The following is a 22,581-nucleotide window of genomic DNA, read 5'->3' on the forward strand; positions in this document are numbered from 1 at the left end:
TCCATGCAAATACCGATAACGTTTAATAAATGGGGTGTCAAGTGAACAAAACCATGCCATGGACAATGATCTGTAACAGGAATTTGGGTTGTTTTTCTTTTCTTGAGTAAAGGCCAATTACAAGGCTGTAAACTACTGGTCCTACTGACTCACCCTTCAGGAATATGCACCATCAATGGCGGGGAGTGTAGCAGGAACACTGTTTAACATTAATTGCATTTATACAAGTTGGCATGCATTTAAAACAATAAAAACCCTAAATCACCTTGACCTGTGGGACCCGGATGCAGATTGAGAACCAGATGCTGACGTTGACCGAGATGCTGAACGAGAATGTGATCGTGAACGAGAGCTTGATCCACTGTAGCTGCTGCCACTGTCACTTCCACTGCCACTTGCTGTCCGCCTGCATTTAATTGAGCAAAGGAACAGGTGAAACATTGACAACAAAAGCAGAGTTTGAAAAAAACATTTCCCCAGACTTATTATAAGCAATGTGGTTTACTTCGGATATTGCACTATAACAGAAGAAATCAGACACTTTACCACTGTATCTTTCAGTATCTCACAATACTTACACATGGTAACATGGTGTGAAGTTGTATGAACACAGCAGGCCCAGCAGCATCAGAGGAGTAGGAAAGTTAATGTTTCGGGTTGAGACCTGAAACATCAACTTTCCTGCTCCTCTGATGCTGCTTGGCCTGCTGTGTTCATCCACCTTTACACCGTGCTATCTCAGCGTCTCCAGCATCAGCAGTTCCTACTATCTCTGTAACACTTCCACATGGTGGACTGGCTAGTAAAGTTAGATCACATAGGATTCAAGGCAAGTTGCCAATTGGATACAAAATTGGCTTTATGGCAGGAAACAGATGAGTTCAGTTTAGGAAACTTGGTTGACATGGACAAGTTTTTGGCAGATCCAATTCAAGAGCGAACTATGCGGTAAATGGAAAAGCCCTGGGGAAAATTGATGCACAGAGAGATCTGGGTGTTCAGATCCACTGTACTCTGAAGATGGCAAAGCAGGTGGATAGAATGGTCAAGACGGCATATGGCTTGCTTTCATTCATCGTACAGGGTATTGAGTACAAGAGTTGGCAGGTCATGTTACAGTTGTATAGGACATTGGTTCGAACACATTTGGAACACTGCATACAGTTCTGGTCGTCACATTACCAAAAGGATGTGGATGATTTGGAGAGGGTGCAGAGGAGGTTCACCAGGATGTTGCCTGGTATGGAGGGCACTACCTATGAAGAGAGGTTGAGGGGGGACCTGATTAAGGTCTACAAAATCATAAGACGTATAGACAGGGTGGATAGCAAGAAGCTTTTTCCTGGAGTGGGGGACTCAATTATTAGGGGTCACAATTTCAAGGTGAGAGGGGAAAAGTTTAAGGGAGATATGCATGGAAAGTTCTTTACGCAGAGGGTGGTGGGTGCCAGGAACGCGTTGCCAGCGGGTAGAGGTGGGCACGATAGCATCATGTATCTCGACAGGCACATGAATGGGCAGGGAGCAGAGGGATACAGATCCTCAGAAAATAGGTGACGGGTTTAGATAGAGGATCTGGGTTAGCACAGGCTTGGAGGGCCGAAAGGCCTGTTCCTGTGCTATAATTTTCTTTGCAATTTGTACTAAGTTGGGCTGAAGGGCCTGCTTCTGTCCTGTATGAACGCTATATCAGGAATAATCTTCAAAAAACCTGGAATTATACCAGCTACTTAACTGGCACCAATGGAGGGGTTCAATGAAACTTGATCAGACAACACTAACTAATTCGCTCCACCAACAGACCATTGGTAGCTAGTTCTGTGACAGCACCAAACAAGATAGAGACACTGTTAGAACAGTTTGTTGCACAGCCTCATTTGAAGGATTTGCTTTGATTTTAACAACATTAAGACATAAGTGATCTTATCTGAAAGCAATAATCCATCTAAACGTCTACTGAACCTCCGAGGTGGTGTCCGGGGCTGGCGTTCTTTCTTCCTTCCATCTCTGTTCTCAGCAGGTTTTGTGCCCTCTGCGGTGGTCTTTGGAACCTTTGCCCCTGTAGTGTGTCCTGTCGGCTGTGGCGATGTAAGTTTCTTCACCATTTTTTCACTGTTTACAGGACAAGAAACATCAAATTATAGAATTTTTTTGAAGCTTCAAAACATCAATGAGTGCTTCAATAGAGTCATACAGTAGTATGTTATTCATGAACTTATCCAAATGTCCTTTAAACGTTGTAACTGTACCTGCATCCATTACTTTATCTGGTAATTCGTTCCACACACGAACCACTGGGTCAAAATGTTGCCCCTCATGTCGTCTTTAAATTTTCTCCTCTCCCTTAAAATATGCCCCTAGCTTTTCCACACTAGGAAAAAGACCCTTGTCATTCATGTTATCCACCCCCCACATGATTTTATAAACCTCAAGAAGGTCACCTCTCAACCTCCAATGCTCCACAGGAAAAAGTCCTAGCCTTTTCAGTCCATTTCAATATCTCAAAACCTCCATTCCCAGCAACATCTGGTAATTCTTTTCTGAACCCTCACCAGCTTAATAATACCCTTCCTATAAAAGAGTGGCCAGAACAGCCCTCAGTACCGCGGAAGAGGCCTCATCAATGTTGTGTACAACCTCAACATGACGACCCACTCTTATACTCAAAGGTCTGAGCAATGAAGGCAAGCGTATTAAATGCCTTCTTAACTACCCTATCTCTCTGTGATGCAAATCTGAGACAATTATGCAGGTGAACTCCTAGGTCTTTCTGTTCTGCAATACTACCAAGGGCCCTACCATTAATAGTATAAATCTTGTCATTATTTGTATTACCAAAATGCAACACCTCGCATTTCACCAAATTAAACTCCATCTGCCACTCCTCAGCCTTTTGACCCAATTGATCTTAGTAATCTTAAGATAACCTTCTGCATTGTCCACTATGCCACCAATTTTGGTGTCATCTGCAAACTTAATAACTGTGCCTCCGATATTCTCATTCGAATCATTCATATAAATGACAACAAAAGTGGACCCAGCACCAATCTCTGTGGAGCTAATTACTGATTAATATTGTTCAAAAAAAGACACGCTGTAAAAGCATTTTGTCTTGCACTCATCAGGACAGAACTGCAGGAACAACAACTCTTAAAGGGATTTATACTGCACAAGAGGAGAACAGTGAACAGTTGGCAAATGGATTAAGTAGAGGGTTGTCTTGGAGAACACATGCAGAATGGTTACCTGCCAAGCTGTTGTTTGGGCTTCAGGCCCCACTTTTGGTCTTGTGAAGTACCCAGTCTGCAAAGAAACTTATTCTCCCAGACAGTAATGAATGTCTGGAATTCTCTACCTTAGACTGTCTTGGAGGCTAGCATTCTGAAATATAAAACAATTGATGGCTACTCTGTGCTGGCATAAAACAGGAGTTGAAGCCTGGGGAAGATCACCCATGATCTTGTTGAATGGTGGCATAATTTAGAGTAGCCTACTCCTGCTCCTATTTCCTTATGTGCCCGAATAACCTTGGAGGGGGAAAGTTGTCTAAATTCTGAGCAACAGGTGAAGCTTATTGTTTCATAAACACTAGCAGTGTTTTCCAGTAACAGGATGCTGTTTTCAAGCCAAAAAATTCTACTGTTCGGTTTACAGCTGGAAATCAGTTCTTCTTGCAATTTTATGTTTTTTTTTGTATTTCACCTCTGCTTTTGATTGTTGCAAGAAGCTGTGCAAAACTGTCTTTTGCAAACACTAATACAAACCTGGGAGTGATTGTGCTTTGATTAAATCAAGATCAATCAATAACTATTATTAACAAATTTGGTCCAAAGTTTTTTTCGCATCATATTCACAATTCAGCACAGGCAGCATCACAGTGGTATAAAATCAGCAGGGAACTGTCCTAGAAGTCCTTAGCATTGACTCCAAACTCATGAGGTCTTACAGAATAAGGTCACAGATGGGCAACAAAACCTGCTTATTACTACACACTGCACCAGTCCATTCGAACACTCCATGTTGAGCACACTTGCAGGGAGGAAGCACTGAGGGTAGCAATAGGCACAGAATATAGTCTGGATGTGGAACTTTAATGTCCATCACCAGGAGTGGCACAGCAGCACCATGACTAACCGAGATGGTTGACTCATAAAGGACATAGCTGCTAGACTGGGCTTGTAACAGTATAAGGGTAACACAAACTGGAACAGTCTTCACCAACTTGCCACTGCAAACTCATCTGTTCATGACAGCATCAGCAGAAGTTCTTGAGGAGATAAAGTCTCATCTATACATTGAGCTTAGCCTCTGTTGTGTTGTGTGGCCCTAACACTGTGCTGAATGGAACTGACTTTGAATCTAGCTACGCGACACTGGGTATCCGTCAGGCACTGTGGAGTATCAGCAGCAGCAGAACTGTACTCCCAACACGATCTTAAACCTTAGGACTTGGTACATTCACTCTTTACAATTATTAAGCCAGGGGATCAAGCGCTGATTCCATGAAAAGAGCAGGAAGACATATCAGAAACAGTGCCAGCAAGCTTAGAAATGAAAACTCAATGTGGTGAAGCTACATAACGGGACAACTTGCTTTGTAAATAGCATAAACAGCAAGTGATAAACAGAGCCAAATCATTTCATAACAAATGAATCAGATCCAAGTTATGCACTCTTGCCCACCCAGTCGCGAATGGTGGTGGACAATTAAACAACTTGCTAGAGGAGGCAGTTCCACAAATAAACCCATCGTCAGTAAAGGGATAGCACAAAACATCAGTGCAAAATGTAAGGCTGAAGCATTTGTAACAACTATTTGGGTAGTACCATGACTGGATGAACAACCATCCATTCTTCACGTGCAGATTTGTGAGGATGTCTTGGTTTCCTCCTCAGAACTCTGTCTGCAATATGACAGCACCCTGGAATCCCTTCAACCTCAACTTGTGTGCGCTGACTGTGATAATATCTTTAATGCTGGATCTACTTCCTGAGCCTTAAATAATGAAGACATGCCAAAAAACCTCCTTTGAATTATCCTCATTCTCAAAGAGAGTTTCAGTTATGCTAACATCTACTTGTGGTGTTACTTAGGCCTCTGGTGATAGACTTTGTTTAGCCATTGCTCTGGTCACCATACGTAATGGGAAAATACTTGGAACTTACTCGTAGAACTATTCTGTCTACTTTACCTCGCACTTTCTGCAATTATAGATGAATCTATTATTCTACCCAAATCATTACCCAGGAGTAAATCAATTTCGTCCAAGGATAATTTCTTAACTACCCTCACTACCGCCAATCAAGACAAGTTACACAACTGAATTTTGTCCAATGGAACTTATGCAATTTACTAACATTTCTGCTTTCATTGAACTCTCTTGGGAAAAAAAATTAAATCCTTCTCCAGCAAAAGAATCTGAACAGTCCTTTAATATAGTTTTGGGCTTGGCTTTTGAACAGAAAGAAGCTTATCATCCTTTTAGATAAAAGCCTTCGATATTTCCACACCTACCCTATTCATTTCTGCACACTGGTTGGCAAACAGAAAAGAAAGAGTGGGAAATTATGGGCCCTTTTCAAATTGGCAGGCAGTAACTACGGGGGTGCCACAGGGATCAGTGCCAGGACCCCACCTATTCACAATATATATGAATGATGTGGATGAAGGAGTAAAATGTCACACATCAAAGTTTGCAGATGATACCAAGTTGGGTGAGAGGGTGAACTGTGACAAGGATGCAGAGATCCGTCAGCATGGGCAAGTGGGCAAATCAACGGCAAATGCAATATAATTTGGATAAATGTGAAGTTATTCACATTGAGTAGAAAAACAAGAAAGCACATTATGACCTGAATGGCTAGAAATTGGGAGAGGGGTGTGTGCAGTGGGACCTGGGTGTCCTTGTGCACCAGTCAATGAAGGTAAGCATGCAGGTGCAGCAGGCGGTAAAAAAGGCAAATGGTATGATGGCCTTCACTGCAATAGGTTTTGAGTACAGGAGCAGGGATGTGTTGTTGCAGTTACACAAAGTCTTGGTGAGGCCTTACCTAGAATACTGTCTGCAGTTTTGGTCTCCTTTTCTGAAGAAGGATGCGATTGCTCTTGAGGAAGTGCAGTGTAGGTTTACCAGGCTGATTCTGGGGATGGCGAGACTGATGTAGGAGGAGGGAGTGACTAAGTTGGGACTGTTTTTGCTACAGTTCAGATGAATGAGGGGAGATCTCATAGGCTCTGATAAAATTCTAACAGAACAGACAGGGTAGATGCAGCGAGGATGCTCCCAAGGGTGGGTGTGCTCTGAACCGGGGGTTACAGTATCAGGATTCAGCGTAGATGATTTAGGACAGAGATAAGGAAACATTTAGAACATAGAACAATACAGCGCAGAACAAGCCATTCAGCCTTCGATGCTGCGCCAACCTGTGAACTAATCTAAACCCATGCCCCTTCACTATCCCATCATCATCCATCTGCTTATCCAAGGACTGTTTAAATGCCCCTAATGTGGGGCAGGTCTTCTCTCACAGAGTGGTGAGCCTGTTGAATTCATTACCACAGGAAGTAGTTGATGCCAAAACGCTGAACGTATTCAAGAGGCGATTACATAAAGCACTTGGGGAAAATGGGATCAAAGGTAATGGGAAGAAAGCAGGATTAGGCTATTGAGTTGGATGATCAATCATGATGGTGAAGAATAGTGGAGCAGGCTTGAAGGGTCGAATGGCCTCCTCCGGCTCATATCTTCTATGTTTTTGTTTTGAGTTCTCTTTTTGCACTCATTAACGCCACTAAGGTGGAGGGCTTCCCATGCAACTTCCTGCATTCTGAACGGATGTATCCCACTTTATTACAATGGAAACACTTATGCCTTGGATTTTCACCTCCACACTCAGTACCTTATTTTCTCAGAAGATTATCGTGGAACAGTACTAACTATCCACTCTTTATCCTGGTTACTTGCCTTCCTTTCACTCTCCTATGTGTTATCCCTTTCAAATTTGATGGTGACAGGAGAAAAGGTTCAGATTAATGGAGCAGCTCATTATCGTCAGCCACTACATCTGCCTGTCTAGCATTTGCAACCCTTTGTCAGCAACATGGGCTCTTAATACAGAATGCAGTAATTTTTAAAAATTCTTTTAAAATTATGAGCTCTTTGAGGGTTTCATGCATGGTTTAAACTTCTAATGTTTCCATCCCTCCGTCAAAATCACTCGCTTCATCCTTTCAAATTCAGTACAGGTTTGCATAGGTGGTTTTCTTAAATTCTGAAGCATTTGTCTATATGCCCAGACCCTAACTCATTACATACAGTACAGCTCTTTTTATAGTGTCATAATCGCTAATAAGTTCCTCAGATATTGCAGCACACATTTCCTCTATTTTACCTGTCAACTTGTTTTGAATGGGTAAAGTCCAGTGTTCTTTTGACAAGTTGTCTCAGTATTTTCTCAAAGGAAATAAAGAATGCCTCCTGAAATTTTGGTAGCTCCTGTACAAATCTAGGTATTTCCTTGCACATTTTTAGATTACAACTAGGATTCTCTCCATCACAGGCTACATTAGCACGTGATGTTATTTTTTAAAACTGCAGTATTTTAAACATTTCTCTTTGTAATTCTAATTCTTTCTCTTTCATTCCCACTTTCTATTTTCATCTACTTTTCTTTATCCTTTTCCTGCTCTATCTTTGACATTTTCTTTGCTTTGTAATTCGACCTCCAGCTTCTTTTATTTCAAATTGCTTTAATTTTTCCTCATTTCAAGCTGCTTTAATTAGAATTCAATAGTACTTGATTCTGATGCCCTACAACCTCAAGTATCTTGCATTCCCACTAAACCATGCTATTTGGATTATGCCTGCCTCATAGAACATAGAACATAGAACAATACAGCGCAGAACAGGCCCTTCGGCCCTCGATGTTGCGCCGACCTGTGAACTAATCTAAGCCCCCTCCCCCTACACTATCCCATCATTATCCATCTGCTTATCCAAGGGCTGTTTAAATGCCCCTAATGTGGCTCAGTTAACTACATTGGCAGGCAGGGCGTTCCATGCCCTCACCACTCTGAGTAAAGAACCTGCCTCTGACATCTGTCTTAAATCTATCACCCCTCAATTTGTAGCTATGCCTCCTCATACAAGCTGAAGTCATCATCCTCAGGAAGACTCTCACTGTCCACCTTATCTAATCCTCTGATCATCTTGTATGTTTCTATTAAATCCCCTCTTAGCCTCCTCCTCTCCAATGAGAACAGACCCAAGTCCCTCAACCTTTCTTCATAGGGCCTACGCTCCAGACCAGACGACATCCAGGTAAATCTCCTCTGCACCTTTTCCAATGCTTCCAATTCCTTCCTATAATGGGGTGACCAGAACTGCACGCAATATTCCAAATGAGGCCACACTAGCATTTTGTACAGTTGTAGCTTAACATCACGATTCCAGAACTCAAATTTGATCATTGCCGCTTTATAGTCAATCATACAATGCAAGATCCCCCAAATTTAATTGCTTGTTCAGCTGGTTTCATGCTGTTGCTTAAGGAAAGAATGCTGGCTGGGACTCCAGGGTAATCTCTCATCTTCGAATATTTCTATGGGCTTTTGTTTTACAATAAGCAAATGAAGGCTCAGTTTACCATCTCCCATAGAAGTCCATATATTCTGCTTCAAATCACTAAGCATGTGTCACAGTTTCAGAATCCAGCGCAAAATGATTCCTCCTGTATGATCCTAAATTTCTTCTTAACCACACATACATAATCCATATAATACATATTTGACTTCAAATTCTTCAATGAATGTCAGAATTTCAGTTTTCATCAATTTAAAACAGAACTTACTACTTAGTCTTATATTCAGCTATGCCATTTACACTTACCTTCTTTTAGATTATCAAACATGATTACAGTAATATTGGATAATGGATTTTTCAGCTTTGGTATTTGCTTAAACACGGAATTCTATGTCCAATGTACTTGACAATTCATTTAAATGGGCTTTTGGATCCTTTCCTTCCCATAAGACTGTCAGGGGCAACTCTGCTGTGCTAGTAATAAAATATACTAATACGGCAGCCAAATTGCTTTTGTCTTAGTTTCAAAATAAACCTGCGAGCCCCAATCTTTTGTCATGAACCACTCAGAGAGTGCTACTTGAACTGTAATACTACCAGAGTCAAAAGTTAAGGATTTAAACAAATGATACAAAGCCCCCAATTTTCTTGCCTGATTACCTCAGGTTTACAGAAAACATTGATTTGGATTCTGTATTTAAGAAGAAACTACTATCTATTACAAAGAAATCAATTTTAACCACAGGGAAACAAAACTGAATTATCAAAATATCGCTTAATTGACTACCCTGAGGCACATCTAGAGGTTCTGAAGGAACATGCTTCAAGTGCACCATTGTCACTGTTTCAGGGACACCACTGCTGCTAGACTAGGTCTACTGCAGGTGATGAACCAACAAGAAAGAAAAACATATTCAACCTCATCTTTACCAATCTGCCAAATGCAGATGAGTCTGTCCATGATAGTATCAGTACGAGTTACCAGTGCACAGTCCTTGTGGATACAAAGTCCTGCCTTCACATTCAGAATAAACTCCATCAAGTTGTACACAGAACATAGAACAATACAGCGCAGAACAGGCCCTTCAGCCCTCGATGTTGCGCCGACCTGTGAACTAATCTAAGCCCATCCCCCGACACAATCCCATCATCATCCATATGCTTATCCAAGGACTGTTTTAAATGCCCCTAATGTGGCTCAGTTAACTACACTGGCAGGCAGGGCGTTCCACGCCCTTTCCACTCTCTGAGTAAAGAACCTGCCTCTGGCATCTGTCTTAAATCCATTACCCCTCAATGTGTAGCTATGCCCTGGCGTACAAACGGATGTCATCATCCTCGGAAAAAGACTCTCACTGTCCACCCTATCTAATCCTCTGATCATCTTGTAAAAGTGGCAGTATTACCATGTTAAATGGAACACACTTTGAAAAGGTCAAGCAGTTCAAGCCTGGGCATCCATGAGGTGCTGTGGGTCATCAGCTGCACCAGAACTGTAGTCCAACACAATCTGTAACCTCATGGCCCGGCATATCTCCCACTCAACCATTACCACCAAGCCAAGGGACCAACTCTGGTTCAATGGAGGGGGCAGGAGGGCATGCCAGGAGCAGCACCAGACATATCTGAAGGTGAGGTGTCAACTTGGTGAAGGTACCAAACAGGACTACTTGCACACCAAACAGCATAAGCAGCAAGTGATAGTCAGAGCTAAGTGATCTCACAAACAATGGGTCAGCTTTAAACTCTGCAGTCCTGCCACATCCAGTCACGAATGGTGGTGGAGAATTACACAACGCACTGGAGGAGGCAGCTCCACAAATATCCCCATCTTCAATGATGGAAGAACTCAGCACATTAGTACAGAAGACGAGGCTGAAGCTTTTGCAGCAATCTTCAGCCAGAAGTGCTGAGTGGATGATCTATCTCAGCCTCCTCCGGTGGTGTCAACATTACAGATACCAGTCTTCAGCCAATTTGATTCATTCCATCAGATATCAAGAAATTATTGGAGACAGTAGATACTGCAAAGGTTATGGGCCCCGACAATATTCCGGCAACAGCACTGAAGATTTGTGCTCCAGAAATTGCTGTTCCCCCAGCCAAGCTATTCCAGCACAGTTATGACACTGGCATCCACTCGACAATGTGGAAAATTGTCCAGGTATGCCCGGTGCATAAAAAGTAGGACAAATCCAACCTGGTCAATTACCGCCCCATCAGTCTACTCTTGATCATTTGTAAAATGAAAACGTTTGACAAAGCCCCACATGAGAGATTATTGTGCAAGATTAAAACACTTGGGGTTGGGGGAAAGTGTACTGAGATGGGCAGAAAACTGATTGGAAGAAACAAGGGGTGAGAATTAATGGGTCAGTTTCAAATTAGCACATAGTAGATAATGGGGTGCCACACAGATTGCTGCTGGGACCCCAGGTATTCACAATACATATTAATGATTACTGATTTGTATGGAGGAACAAAATATAACACATCAATGTTTGCAGATGATGCCAAGTTGGGTGGGAGGGTGAATTGTGATGAGGATGCAAAGATCCTTCAGCATGACCTCGACAGGTTGGGTGAGTGGGCAAATCAACAGCAGATGCAGTATTATTTTGGGAAATGTGAGGTTATTCACTTTAGAAGCAAAAACTAGAAGGCAGATTACTACCCGAGCGGCTGTAAAGTGGGAGAGGAGAGTGTGTAGCAGGGCCTGGGTGTCCTTGTGCACCAGTCACTGAAGGTAAGTATGCAGGTGCAGCAGGCAGTAAAGAAGGTGAATAGTATGGTGGCCTTCACTGCGACAGGTTTTGAGTACAGGAACAGGGATGTGTTGTTGCAGTTGTACAGGGCCTTGGTGAGGCCACACCTAGAATACTATCTGCAGTTTTGATCTCTTTTTCCGAGGAAGGATGGTTTTGCTCTTGAGGGAGTGCAGCAAAGGTTTACCACAGGCTGATTTCAGGGACCGTGGGACTGACGTACGAGGAGAGATTGACTAAGTTGGGGTTGTTTTGGCTAGAGTTGAGGTATATGAAGGGGGATCTTCGAGAGACTTATAAAATTCTCACAGGACTGGATAGGGTAGATGCAGGGAGGGTGTTCCCGATGGTGGGGTCATAGTCAGATGACATGGGATAGATCATTTAGGGCGGAGACGAGGAGATATTGCTTACCCAAACAGCAGGGAGCCTGTGGATTAATTACCACAGAAGTAGCCGATGCCAAAACATTGAATGTATTCAAGGGTGGCCAGATATAGCACTTGTGGCAGATGGGATCAAAGGTAATGGGGAGAAAGCAGGATTAGGCCATGGAGTTGGATGATTAGCCATGGTTGTGACCAATGGTTGGGCAGGCTTCAGTGGCCGAATGACCTCCTCCTGGCCCTATCTTCTAAATGACGAATGTGTCATCATCAGTGCTATCCAGCAGCACCTGCTCAGTGATGCCCAATTTGGGTTCTGTCAAGGCCACTCAGTTCCTGACCTCATTACAGCCACGGTCCAAACATGGACAAAAGAGGTGAATTCCAGAGGTGAAGCGAGAGTGACAATCCTTGACATCAATGCTGTATTCAACCGACTGTGGCATCAATAAGCCGTAGGAAAACTGGAATCAATGGGTATCAGGGGACAAACTCTTCGGTGATTGGTATCATACCTGACACAAAGAAAGATGGTCCTGGTTGTTGGAGGTCAATCATCTCAGCTCCAGCACATCTCCGCAGGAGTTCCTCAGGGTGGTGTTCCAGGCCCAACCATCTTCAGCTGCTTCAATGACCTTCCCGCCATCATAAGATCAGATTCGGGGACGTTCGCCAATGACTGCACAATGTTCAGCACCATTCGTGGCTCCGCAGATACTGAAGCAGTCCATGTAGTTGACAAGTGGGAAGTAACATTCGTGCCACACAAATGTCAGGCTATGATTGTCACCCCACGGCATTCAATAGTGTTATCATCACTGAATCCCTCACTATCAACATCCGAGGGGTTACCATTGACCAGAATCTCAACTGGGCTCATCACATAAACAGTGGCTATAAGAACAGTTCAGAGGCTAGGAACGCTGCAGCAAACAACTCACCTCCTGACTCCTCAAAGGCTGTCCACCATCCACAAGGCACAAGCCAGGAGTATGATGGAATACTCCCCATTTGCCTGGATGAGTGCAGCCCCAATAAACACTCAAGACACTTGACACCACCCAGGATGAAGAAGCTCCTTGACTGGCTCCACATCCACAAGCATCCACACCCTCCAACATCAACACTCAGTAGCAGCAATGTGCACCATCTACAAGATGCACTGCAGAAATTCACCAAAGTTCCTCACAAAACACGTTCCAAACCCAAGACCACATCCATCTAGAAGAACGAGTGCAGCAGTTATTTGGGAACACCACCACATTGAAGTTTCCCTCCAAGCTGCTCACAATCCTTACTTGGAAATATATCACCGTTCCTTCACTGTCGCTGGAATTCGCTCCCTAATGGCATTGTAGGTCAACCCACAGCAGGTGAAATGCAGCGGTTCAAGAAGGCAGCTCACTACCACCTTCTCAAGATCAACTAGGGATGGGCAAGAAATACAAGCCAGCCTGCAACGCCATGTCCAACAATTGAATAATAATGTCCATTTCCTTTACTGGTACTGTCTTCTCTGAAAACCTCTATGCTTCTACTATTCCAAGATAATAAAATGTGAGGCTGGATGAACACAGCAGGCCAAGCAGCATCTCAGGAGCACAAAAGCTGACGTTTCGGGCCTAGACCCTTCATCAGAGAGGGGGATGGGGTGAGGGTTCTGGAATAAATAGGGAGAGGGGGGAGGCGGACCGAAGATGGAGAGAAAAGAAGATAGGTGGAGAGGTAGGGAGGGGATAGGTCAGTCCAGGGAAGACGGACAGGTCAAGGAGGTGGGATGAAGTTAGTAGGTAGATGGGGGTGCGGCTTGGGGTGGGAGGAAGGGATGGGTGAGAGGAAGAACAGGTTAGGGAGGCAGAGAGGGGTTGGACTGGTTTTGGGATGCAGTGGGTGGAGGGGAAGAACTGGGCTGGTTGTGTGGTGTAGTGGGGGGAGGAGACGAACTGGGCTGGTTTAGGGATGCAGTTGGGGAAGGGGAGATTTTGAAACTGGTGAAGTCCACATTGATACCATTAGGCTGCAGGGTTCCCAGGCGGAATATGAGTTGCTGTTCCTGCAACCTACGGGTGGCATCATTGTGGCACTGCAGGAGGCCCATGATGGACATGTCATCTAAAGAATGGGAGGGGGAGTGGAAATGGTTTGCGACTGGGAGGTGCAGTTGTTTGTTGCGAACTGAGCGGAGGTGTTCTGCAAAGCGGTCTCCAAGCCTCCGCTTGGTTTCCCCAATGTAGAGGTGGCCACACCGGGTACAGTGGATGCAGTATACTGCATTGGCAGATGTGCAGATGAACCTCTGCTTAATGTGGAATGTCATCTTGGGGCCTGGGATAGAAGTGAGGGAGGAGGTGTGGGGGCAAGTGTAGCATTTCCTGCGGTTGCAGGGGAAGGTGCCGGGTGTGGTGGGGTTGGAGGGCAGTGTGGAGCGAACAAGGGAGTCACAGAGAGAGTGGTCTCTCCGGAAAGCAGACAAGGGTGGGGATGGAAAAATGTCTTGGGTGGTGGGGTCGGATTGTAGATGGCGGAAGTGTCAGAGGATGATGCGTTGTATCCGGAGGTTGGTGGGGTGGTGTATGAGAACGAGGGGGATCCTCTTAGGGCGGTTGTGGCGGGGGCGGGGTGTGAGGGATGTGTTGCGGGAATTGCGGGAGACGCGGTCAAGGGCGTTCTCGATCACTGTGGGGGGAAAGTTGCGGTCCTTGAAGAACTTGGACATCTGGCATGTGCGGGAGTGGAATGTCTTATCGTGGGAGCAGATGCGGCGGAGGCGGAGGAATCGGGAATAGGGGATGGAATTTTTGCAGGAGGGTGGGTGGGAGGAGGTGTATTCTAGGTAGCTGTGGGGGTCGGTGGGCTTGAAATGGACATCAGTTACAAGCTGGTTGCCTGAGATGGAGACTGAGAGGTCCAGGAAGGTGAGGGATGTGCTGGAGATGGCCCAGGTGAACTGAAGGTTGGGGTGGAAGGTGTTGGTGAAGTGGATGAACTGTTCGAGCTCCTCTGGGGAGCAAGAGGCGGCGCCGATACAGTCATCAATGTACCGGAGGAAGAGGTGGGGTTTGGGGCCTGTGTAGGTGCGGAAGAGGGACTGTTCCACGTAACCTACAAAGAGGCAGGTATAGCTGGGGCCCATGCGGGTGCCCATGGCCACCCCCTTAGTCTGTAGGAAGTGGGAGGAGTCAAAAGAGAAGTTGTTGAGGGTGAGGATGAGTTCGGCTAGGCGGATGAGGGTGTCGGTGGAGGGGGACTGGTCGGGCCTGCGGGACAGGAAGAAACGGAGGGCCTTGAGGCTATCTGCATGCGGAATGCAGGTGTATAGGGACTGGACATCCATGGTGAAGATGAGGTGTTGGGGGCCAGGGAATTGGAAGTCCTGGAGGAGGTGGAGGGCGTGGGTGGTGTGGTGTCATCTTCACCATGGACGTCCTACTCTTTACTCCATTCCCCTTCACCCCATTCTCTTTGATCCGATTAGTTCTTAGAACAATATGTGTCTTCTTGTAAAAACAGTATGATGGAAGACAACAGTAATTGTTCAGACAGAGCTTCTGTATCCATGTTACTGAGCCTCTGAACGTCCAAATGCCCTTCCTGCTAGCCCTTCCCCCAAACCCCAACAGCTTTGCACCTCTCCAGGTTCGCATTCAATCTGTTTACATGAGCCTGCACCTGCCCACCTTTTCTCCCAATCCCTATAATACTCTGATTTTACTGACAGGAACAGCTGCCCTTAAACTGGAGTTCCTCAAAGTGGGGGTCAGAACCCTGAGTCAGCTGACAAACTGAAATTTTGGGTCATGAGCTCTGACAGCTATAATAGCTGCCAAAAGCAGAAACTGCTTGGAAAGGTCAGCAGGTCTGGCAGCATCTGTGGAGAGAAATCAGAGTTAATGTTTCGGGTCAAGTGACCCTTCCTCCATTTTTGCATCTGCAGTTCTTTCAGATTTTATAACAGCTGTGCTCATGCTCCAACAGGCATCTGCACCCACAGGAACCTCACACATCTGTGCTTTCATGTCTCTGTCTATCTTGACTTTCCCAGGTTCCCCTAATCAATCCTCCTGAGGTCTCACGGAAGGTGAGCATAGAATGAGGGTCAAAGTTGGCAAATATTTGGGAAGCACTGCCTGAAATAAAATACTCTACGTTTCTCTAGACGTTCATGCTTTCTGATTTTCCCTCTCTCTTTGAAGCTTTCTCAAGCCTTTCCTCCATTGCCAAAGTCAAGTTCAAAATTTCACTCTTCCCCTTCAAGTCCACGTTTTTTAAAAAATCAGAAGTGTTACGCTGCAGGAGGTCATTCAGCACATCATGTCTGCACCAGTTTACTAAATGAACATCATGACTTACTTTTCTCATTTTCTTTTCCTTTTCTATTTTATGCTGCTTCACCTGTAATTGAATTCTAGCCAACTTAGACTGTCTTCTATCTGGGTGAGACTCTTCCTCTTCCAATTCCAGATGCTGTGTTCTAACCTCAAACATATTTGTGTTCTTAGTTCTTGCTTTTAGATCTAACTCCAACTTCTCTGCTCATGCTATTAGCTGGTTAACTTTTGAAAATCCCTCAGGTTGTAGCAACTGACAAAGCTATTTTTGTATTGAGTAACAGTAGCATAATTCACTGAAAATCTTAACCAGCTTACCCTCCGGAAGTCCGAGTAATCTTATCTGCTTGCGTTTTAAATTCCACAAGAACACAAAAATTAGATTATGATCCAGGGCCAGATTGTGCAAAGCTTTCCTACTTTCTTAAATACTGTCAGTTCTGAGAAAGGGGTACTTGACCCAAAATATTAACTCTGATTTCTCTCCACAGATGCTGCCAGATCTGCTGAGCTTTTCCAGCAATTTGTGTTTTGGTTTCTGATTTACAGCATCCGCAGTTCTTTCAGTTTTTGCCCTTTCTGTCAGTTTATCAATTGGTCAAGAGGATTTTAAGAATTGAGCCACAAGTTTCCATGGCTTTGAAGAAACAAGAACAAACTTTATTACAGCATTTGAGTAGTAACACAAACTATAATACATATGGTTAAGCAGGGGAAAGATCTCTGCTGGGTGCAGTCATACCTGGCACACAGATTTGTAGTTATTGGAGGTCAGTCACCTCAGCTCCAGGGCTTCCTCAGAGTAGAGTCCAAGGCTCAACCATCTTCAGTTGCTTCCTCATTGACCTTCCCTTCATCATAAGGTCAGAAACAGGGATGTTTGTCGATGATGACCATGAATCCATTGTTGACTGTCAGAAAAACCCACCTGGTTCACTATGTCCTTCAGGGAAAGAAATTGCCGTCCTTACCTGGTCTGGCTTATATGTGAGATAACAAAGTGTGGGGCTGGATGCACACAGCAGGCCAAGCAGCATCAGAGGACTCCCTGGACTGACCTATCTCCTCCCTAACTCCCCATCTACACTCACCTTTACTGACCCCATCCCTGCCTCTTTGACATGTCTGTCTCCTCTCCACCTATCTTCTCCTCTATCCATCTTCTATCCGCCTCCCCCTCTCTCCCTGCTTATTTCTGAACGCCCCCCCCCCACAACTTCTGAAGAAGGGTCTAGGCCCAAAACGTCAGCCTTCCTGCTCCTCTAATGCTGCTTGGCCTGCTGTGTTCATCCAACTCTACACCTTGTTATCTCAGATTCTCCAGCATCTGCAGCTCCTACTATCTCTGGCCCTGTAACTCCAGATCCAAAACAATGTGGTTGGTGCTTAGCTGCCCTCTGGGCAATTAGGGATGGGCAATAAATGCTGCCCTCGCTGCCCCCACACCTCATGAATGACTGAATTGCACAATGTTCAACACAAACTCATGACACCCCAGATACTGAAGCAGTCCATGCTCAACAGCAGCAAGACCTGGACAGTATTCAGGCGTGGGCTGAAAGCTGGTAAGCAACATTCACCTTACAGAAATGCCAAGCAATGACCATGGGCATAACAGACAATCTATCCGTCACTTCTTGACATAACAATGGCATTAACATCACTAAATCCCCCATTATTAGCATCCTGGGGTTACCACCAACCAGAAATGCAATGGAATTGTCATTTAAACAGAGCGGCGACAACAGCAGGTCAGAGGCAAGCAAGTCACCTCCTGGCTCCCCAAAGCCTGTCTACCATCTACAAGGCATAAGTCAGGAGTGTGACAGAATACTTTCCACTTGCCGGGATGGGTGCAGTTCCAACAAAACTCAAGAAGGCTGACATCATCCAGGATAAAGGCGCCTACTTGAGTGGCACCACATCCACAAACATCTCTGTAGAAACTTGGTGTCTGCATTGATACGTGCAATCTTCTTGTATATAGTCTCCAATTTGGACCTCCACATCATGGCTACTATCAACACTACAAACTGCCTGCTCAAAGTGGAGAAGATCTCCAAAAAGATCACGCATATTGATAAAGATATTAAGTGTCTGCAGAGATGCAAGAAAGCAGATAAGATCCCGAAAGGACTACAGCTCACAAATCCATTCAAAGTCAACCTAGCACACAGACTAAGCTCACAGACTCTGCTGTCGCGCCTCACACACACTCCTCAATCATCTCATACATAACTTTGCAGCAGATGCTGCAATCTTGAAATCAAGACAGAGTTCATATTCTTAGCTTGCGTTCAGGACACAGTGGACCGGTTGAGACACTGTCAAGCAGACAAGGCAATGGAACTACGTCACCTATGTGCACACCAAGAACAGGGACCTTGAGAAATCTGGCATAACCATCCGCAATAACCAGGTTTCCCCCAGCACCATGGTTGAAACTGGTACCATCACAGCAAAGTTTACTGTCAACTTGTCACCGGACAAAATCAATGTTTTCAGCCGAGAGCTCAATTTCTGCCCTGCTACCAATATTGACCCGCTGCCCGCCCCCACCTCGGGGCAGAAACAGTGGAATTCATCAGGTGAATGAAGTTCTGGGAATTCTTCCTCAAACCCCAAGATGTCAGCAGTGAGCCCAATGTGACAACAAACAAACCGGAACAGTCGACAGGGAGATCCGTTGTGCAGCAACCAAAGAACAGCGAGCTGATTTGGACCGTCTGGAAAGGCTGCTGTCCTAGGTTCAACACATATACTCAAGCTGTCAGGAGATGCTTTTATTTTCTTTATTCATTCATGGGATGAGGGCATCGCTGGCTAGACAGCATTTATTGCCCATCCCTAATTGCCCAGAGAGCAGTTAAGAGTCAACCACGTTGCTGTGGGTCTGGAGTCACATGTAGGCCTGACCAGATAAGGATGGCAGTTTCCTTCCCTAAAGGGAGTGAGCCAGATGCGTTTTTCCCCAACAAACGACAATGGATTCACGCTCATCATTAGATCCTTAATACCAGATATTTATTGAATTCAAATTCCACCATCTGCCGTGGTGGGATTCCAACCTGGGTCCCCTGGATTAGCAGTCCAGCGATAATATCGCTTGGTCATCACCTCCCCATCAATGTCAGATTCATCAGCTACACTCACAAGTTAGTGCAGAATATCATCCAAGCACAAAGCAATGCCATCCATGATCTGAAGACCAACTGCAATATTGTTATCAAACCAGCAGACAAAGGAGGAGCCATTGTCATACAAAACAGAATGGACTACTGCAAAGAAGCACACTGACAATTGAACAACTAGGAACATTACAGACAACTACCAACTGATTGGACCAAAGAACACACCCATCAACTCAAAAGACTGATCAAGATCTTTGATTCAGCTTTAACAGCATCCTATGCACTTTCATCCTGTGTACTTCTCACATAGGAGACTTCTACTACCTTCTGAAGATGCACGAAGCCAACATACCCAGACATCCCATTGTATCAGGCAACGGGACACTGTGTGAGAACCTCCCTGATAATGTCAAGAGCATTTTAAAACCCACTGTACAAGGAACACCCAGCTTTTGTCGTGTCACTACAGACTTCTTACAGGAGCTCAGTACCCATGGACCAGTTGAACCAGGAACATTCCTCGTCACAAAGGACATTTCGGCAGTCCACACTAGTATCCCCCATGATGACGGCATGGTTGCAAGAGTCTCAGTACTCGACATCAACAATTGCCAATTTCCAGATGCCATCCTACAACTCATCCGCTTCATCCTTAACAACATCTTCACCTTTGACAACCAGTCCTCCATCAAGACACACGGAACAGCCATGGGAAACAAATCTGCACCCCAATACACCAACAGTTTCATGCATAAGTTCAAGCAATACTTCTTTGCTGCACAGGATCTCCAACCAACACTCTACATCTGATACATCAATGACATTTTTTTCCTTTGGACTCATGGCGAGGGAATCACTGAAACGAATATACCACCAAGTTTCATCTCCTCATCAAACTTACCATGGATACTCTTCAGAACAAAGAACAAAGAAAATTACAGCACAGGAACAGGCCCTTCGGCCCTCCAAGCCTGCGCCGATCAAGATCCTCTGTCGAACCTGTCATCTATTTTCTAACGTTCTGTGTCCATTTGCTCCCTGCCCATCCATGTACCTGTCCAAATGTATCTTAAAAGACGCTAACATATCTGTGTCTACCAGCTCCGCTGGCAACGGATTCCAGGCATCCACCACCCTCTGTGTAAAGAGCTTTCCACACATATCTCCCTTAAACTTTCCTCCTCTCACTTTTAACTCATGACCCCTAGTAATTGAGTCCCCCACTCTGGGAAAAAGCTTTTTGCTATCCACCCTGTCTATACCCCTCATGATTTTGAATCCACTTCATTCTTAGACGCACGCATTTCCATCAAGGTCGCACACCTCAGTGTACTGCAAGCCCATGGATAACCTCACAGCACTTCACTTCTCTAGCTTCCATCCTAAACAGGTGCAGAGCTTGGCAGACACAGGATCTACTCAAATTATGAGGAACGCGATGAACACATACACATGTTGAAAGACATTCTTATAAGGATGGAATACAATGCTCAACTTATCGATCGCCAGTTCCAATGCGCCACAGCAAAAAACTGCAACAACCTCCTCAGAAGACACAGACGTGACTGATAGAGTATGCTTTGTCATCCAGTACTTCACCAGAGAGGAGAAACTATGCCATGTTGTCTGCAGCTTTCAGCATATCATTGATGATGACAAATATCTCGCCAGGGCCACATGCACGCTTCTATTTCTCGCCATCGAAGAACTGCCAAACCTCAAACAGGCCAGTGTTCACAGCAAACTACCCAGCCTTCAGGAGAACAGTGACGACAACACCACACAACTGTGCCATGGCAGCCTCTGCAAGACATGCAAGACTATTGACACGGACACTACCATCACACATGGGAGCACCACTGATGTACACGGTAGGTACTCATGTGACTTGATCAATGTTGTCTACCTTGTATGCCGCAGGAAAGAATGCCCTGAAGCATGGTAAATCAGGGAGACTATGCAGGCGCTACAACAATGGATGAATGGAAACCACACAACTATTGCCAGGCAGGAGTGTTTCCTCTCAGGGAACGCTTCAGCAGTCAAGGGCATTTGGCCTCCGACCTTCAGGTAAGCATCCTCCTAGGTGGCATGCAAGATATACAACAACATAGAATGCCTACCAGAAACTGATAGCCAAGTTCCATACCCAAGAAGATGGCCTCAACTGTGATCTTGGGATCATGTTGCATTACATGTAACCACACCATACTGTTCTGTATCTGTAAAAGTTTCTTTACTGTCCTGTTTTAACACCATCACCTGGATAACTTGTTATGATCTCCCTACCTTAATTAGTTTTCCACAATTTTGGATTATCTGTTACTTTGGTTAGACCCTCAGCTGTGACTCATATCTATCATGTTATTTCAGCCATTTGGCTTGTCTCTAGCACCATCTTATTTTTGCTTTTTTGTAATTATCTCTGTCTCAGATCATACGTCATCCCTTCACCTGTTATTCCACTGTTGACACTTTACTCACGTGACATTTTTTGATGACCTGAAAAGACTTATTCAGCCTGTCAACACTCCACTCACACCATTTGTACTATCTTTTGACGTTCTTAATTACCTCGATATATCTTGCAATCATCTCTATGTTTATAAATTCTGCACCTGTGCACTTCCCTCTACCTCACCTGACAAGGGAACAGTGCTACGAAAGCTTGCAATTTCAAACAAACCTGCTGGACTATAACATGGTGTTGAATGACTTCTGACTTTGTTCACCCCAATCCAACACTTCCAAATCACGGTTCCCAATCAAAGGCAGCACACCAAGTCAATTCAGATTTATGCTTCAAAGCTCATTGCTATCAGCACATTCTAGGGTAAAACACATTTATGCATATCTCCATGGGATATAAAGGGAAATGGACATATGTTGTTTTACAGTGGAAACATCACTATCTGTGTTATTAGAAGTGTGAAAGGAGTGAGAATTAAAGGATTGCTCCAGTTAAGTTTTATATCTATTGTATCCTTGGTACAGCAGTGAAAATACTTATATTGAATAAAACAACCACATGGAATTTTAACGTTCGTGAAATTTATAATAGGTCTCTGGAAATATAAACAATGTTGTACTAAGAAAATACGATAACCTGTTTACCTTTTTCCTGTGGCAGCAGGGGCATCTCCACCTCCACCAACACTAGGTGCTCCCCCTTTGGTCTTTGTAACTGCAGCATCTTTTGCCCGGGATGGTGATGGAGTTGGGGAGGGTGAGGATGAGAATGACCTGGACCTGAGGAAATCATAATGTTGAGTGAGTTATTCAATCGCTCCTAGTATGACAGCCCTTTCATCCTTGGATGCAGTTTTCTACAAACCTCTCCCCTACAATTTTGTTTGAACTGCACACAAAATATTTCATTGAAGAGGGCA

General features: G+C 44.7%; 1 protein-coding gene across 3 annotated transcripts in view; it reads right to left on the reverse strand.

Moving 5' to 3' along the window:
- Nucleotides 1-22,581, reverse strand: part of zc3h18 (zinc finger CCCH-type containing 18) — a 207,023-nt gene that overhangs the window by 43,203 nt on the left and 141,239 nt on the right. For all 3 annotated transcript variants that reach the window (XM_048546317.2, XM_048546318.2, XM_048546316.2), the window contains 3 exons: nt 22,307-22,441; nt 1,963-2,112; nt 266-406 (listed from right to left, as the gene is read on the reverse strand). In XM_048546317.2, the coding sequence (XP_048402274.1) occupies nt 266-406; nt 1,963-2,112; nt 22,307-22,441 (426 nt within the window). The remainder of the gene's footprint in view (nt 1-265; nt 407-1,962; nt 2,113-22,306; nt 22,442-22,581) is intronic.

The sequence above is a fragment of the Stegostoma tigrinum genome, chromosome 16 (assembly GCF_030684315.1).
Source record: "Stegostoma tigrinum isolate sSteTig4 chromosome 16, sSteTig4.hap1, whole genome shotgun sequence".
Taxonomy (NCBI): Eukaryota; Metazoa; Chordata; class Chondrichthyes; order Orectolobiformes; family Stegostomatidae; genus Stegostoma; species Stegostoma tigrinum.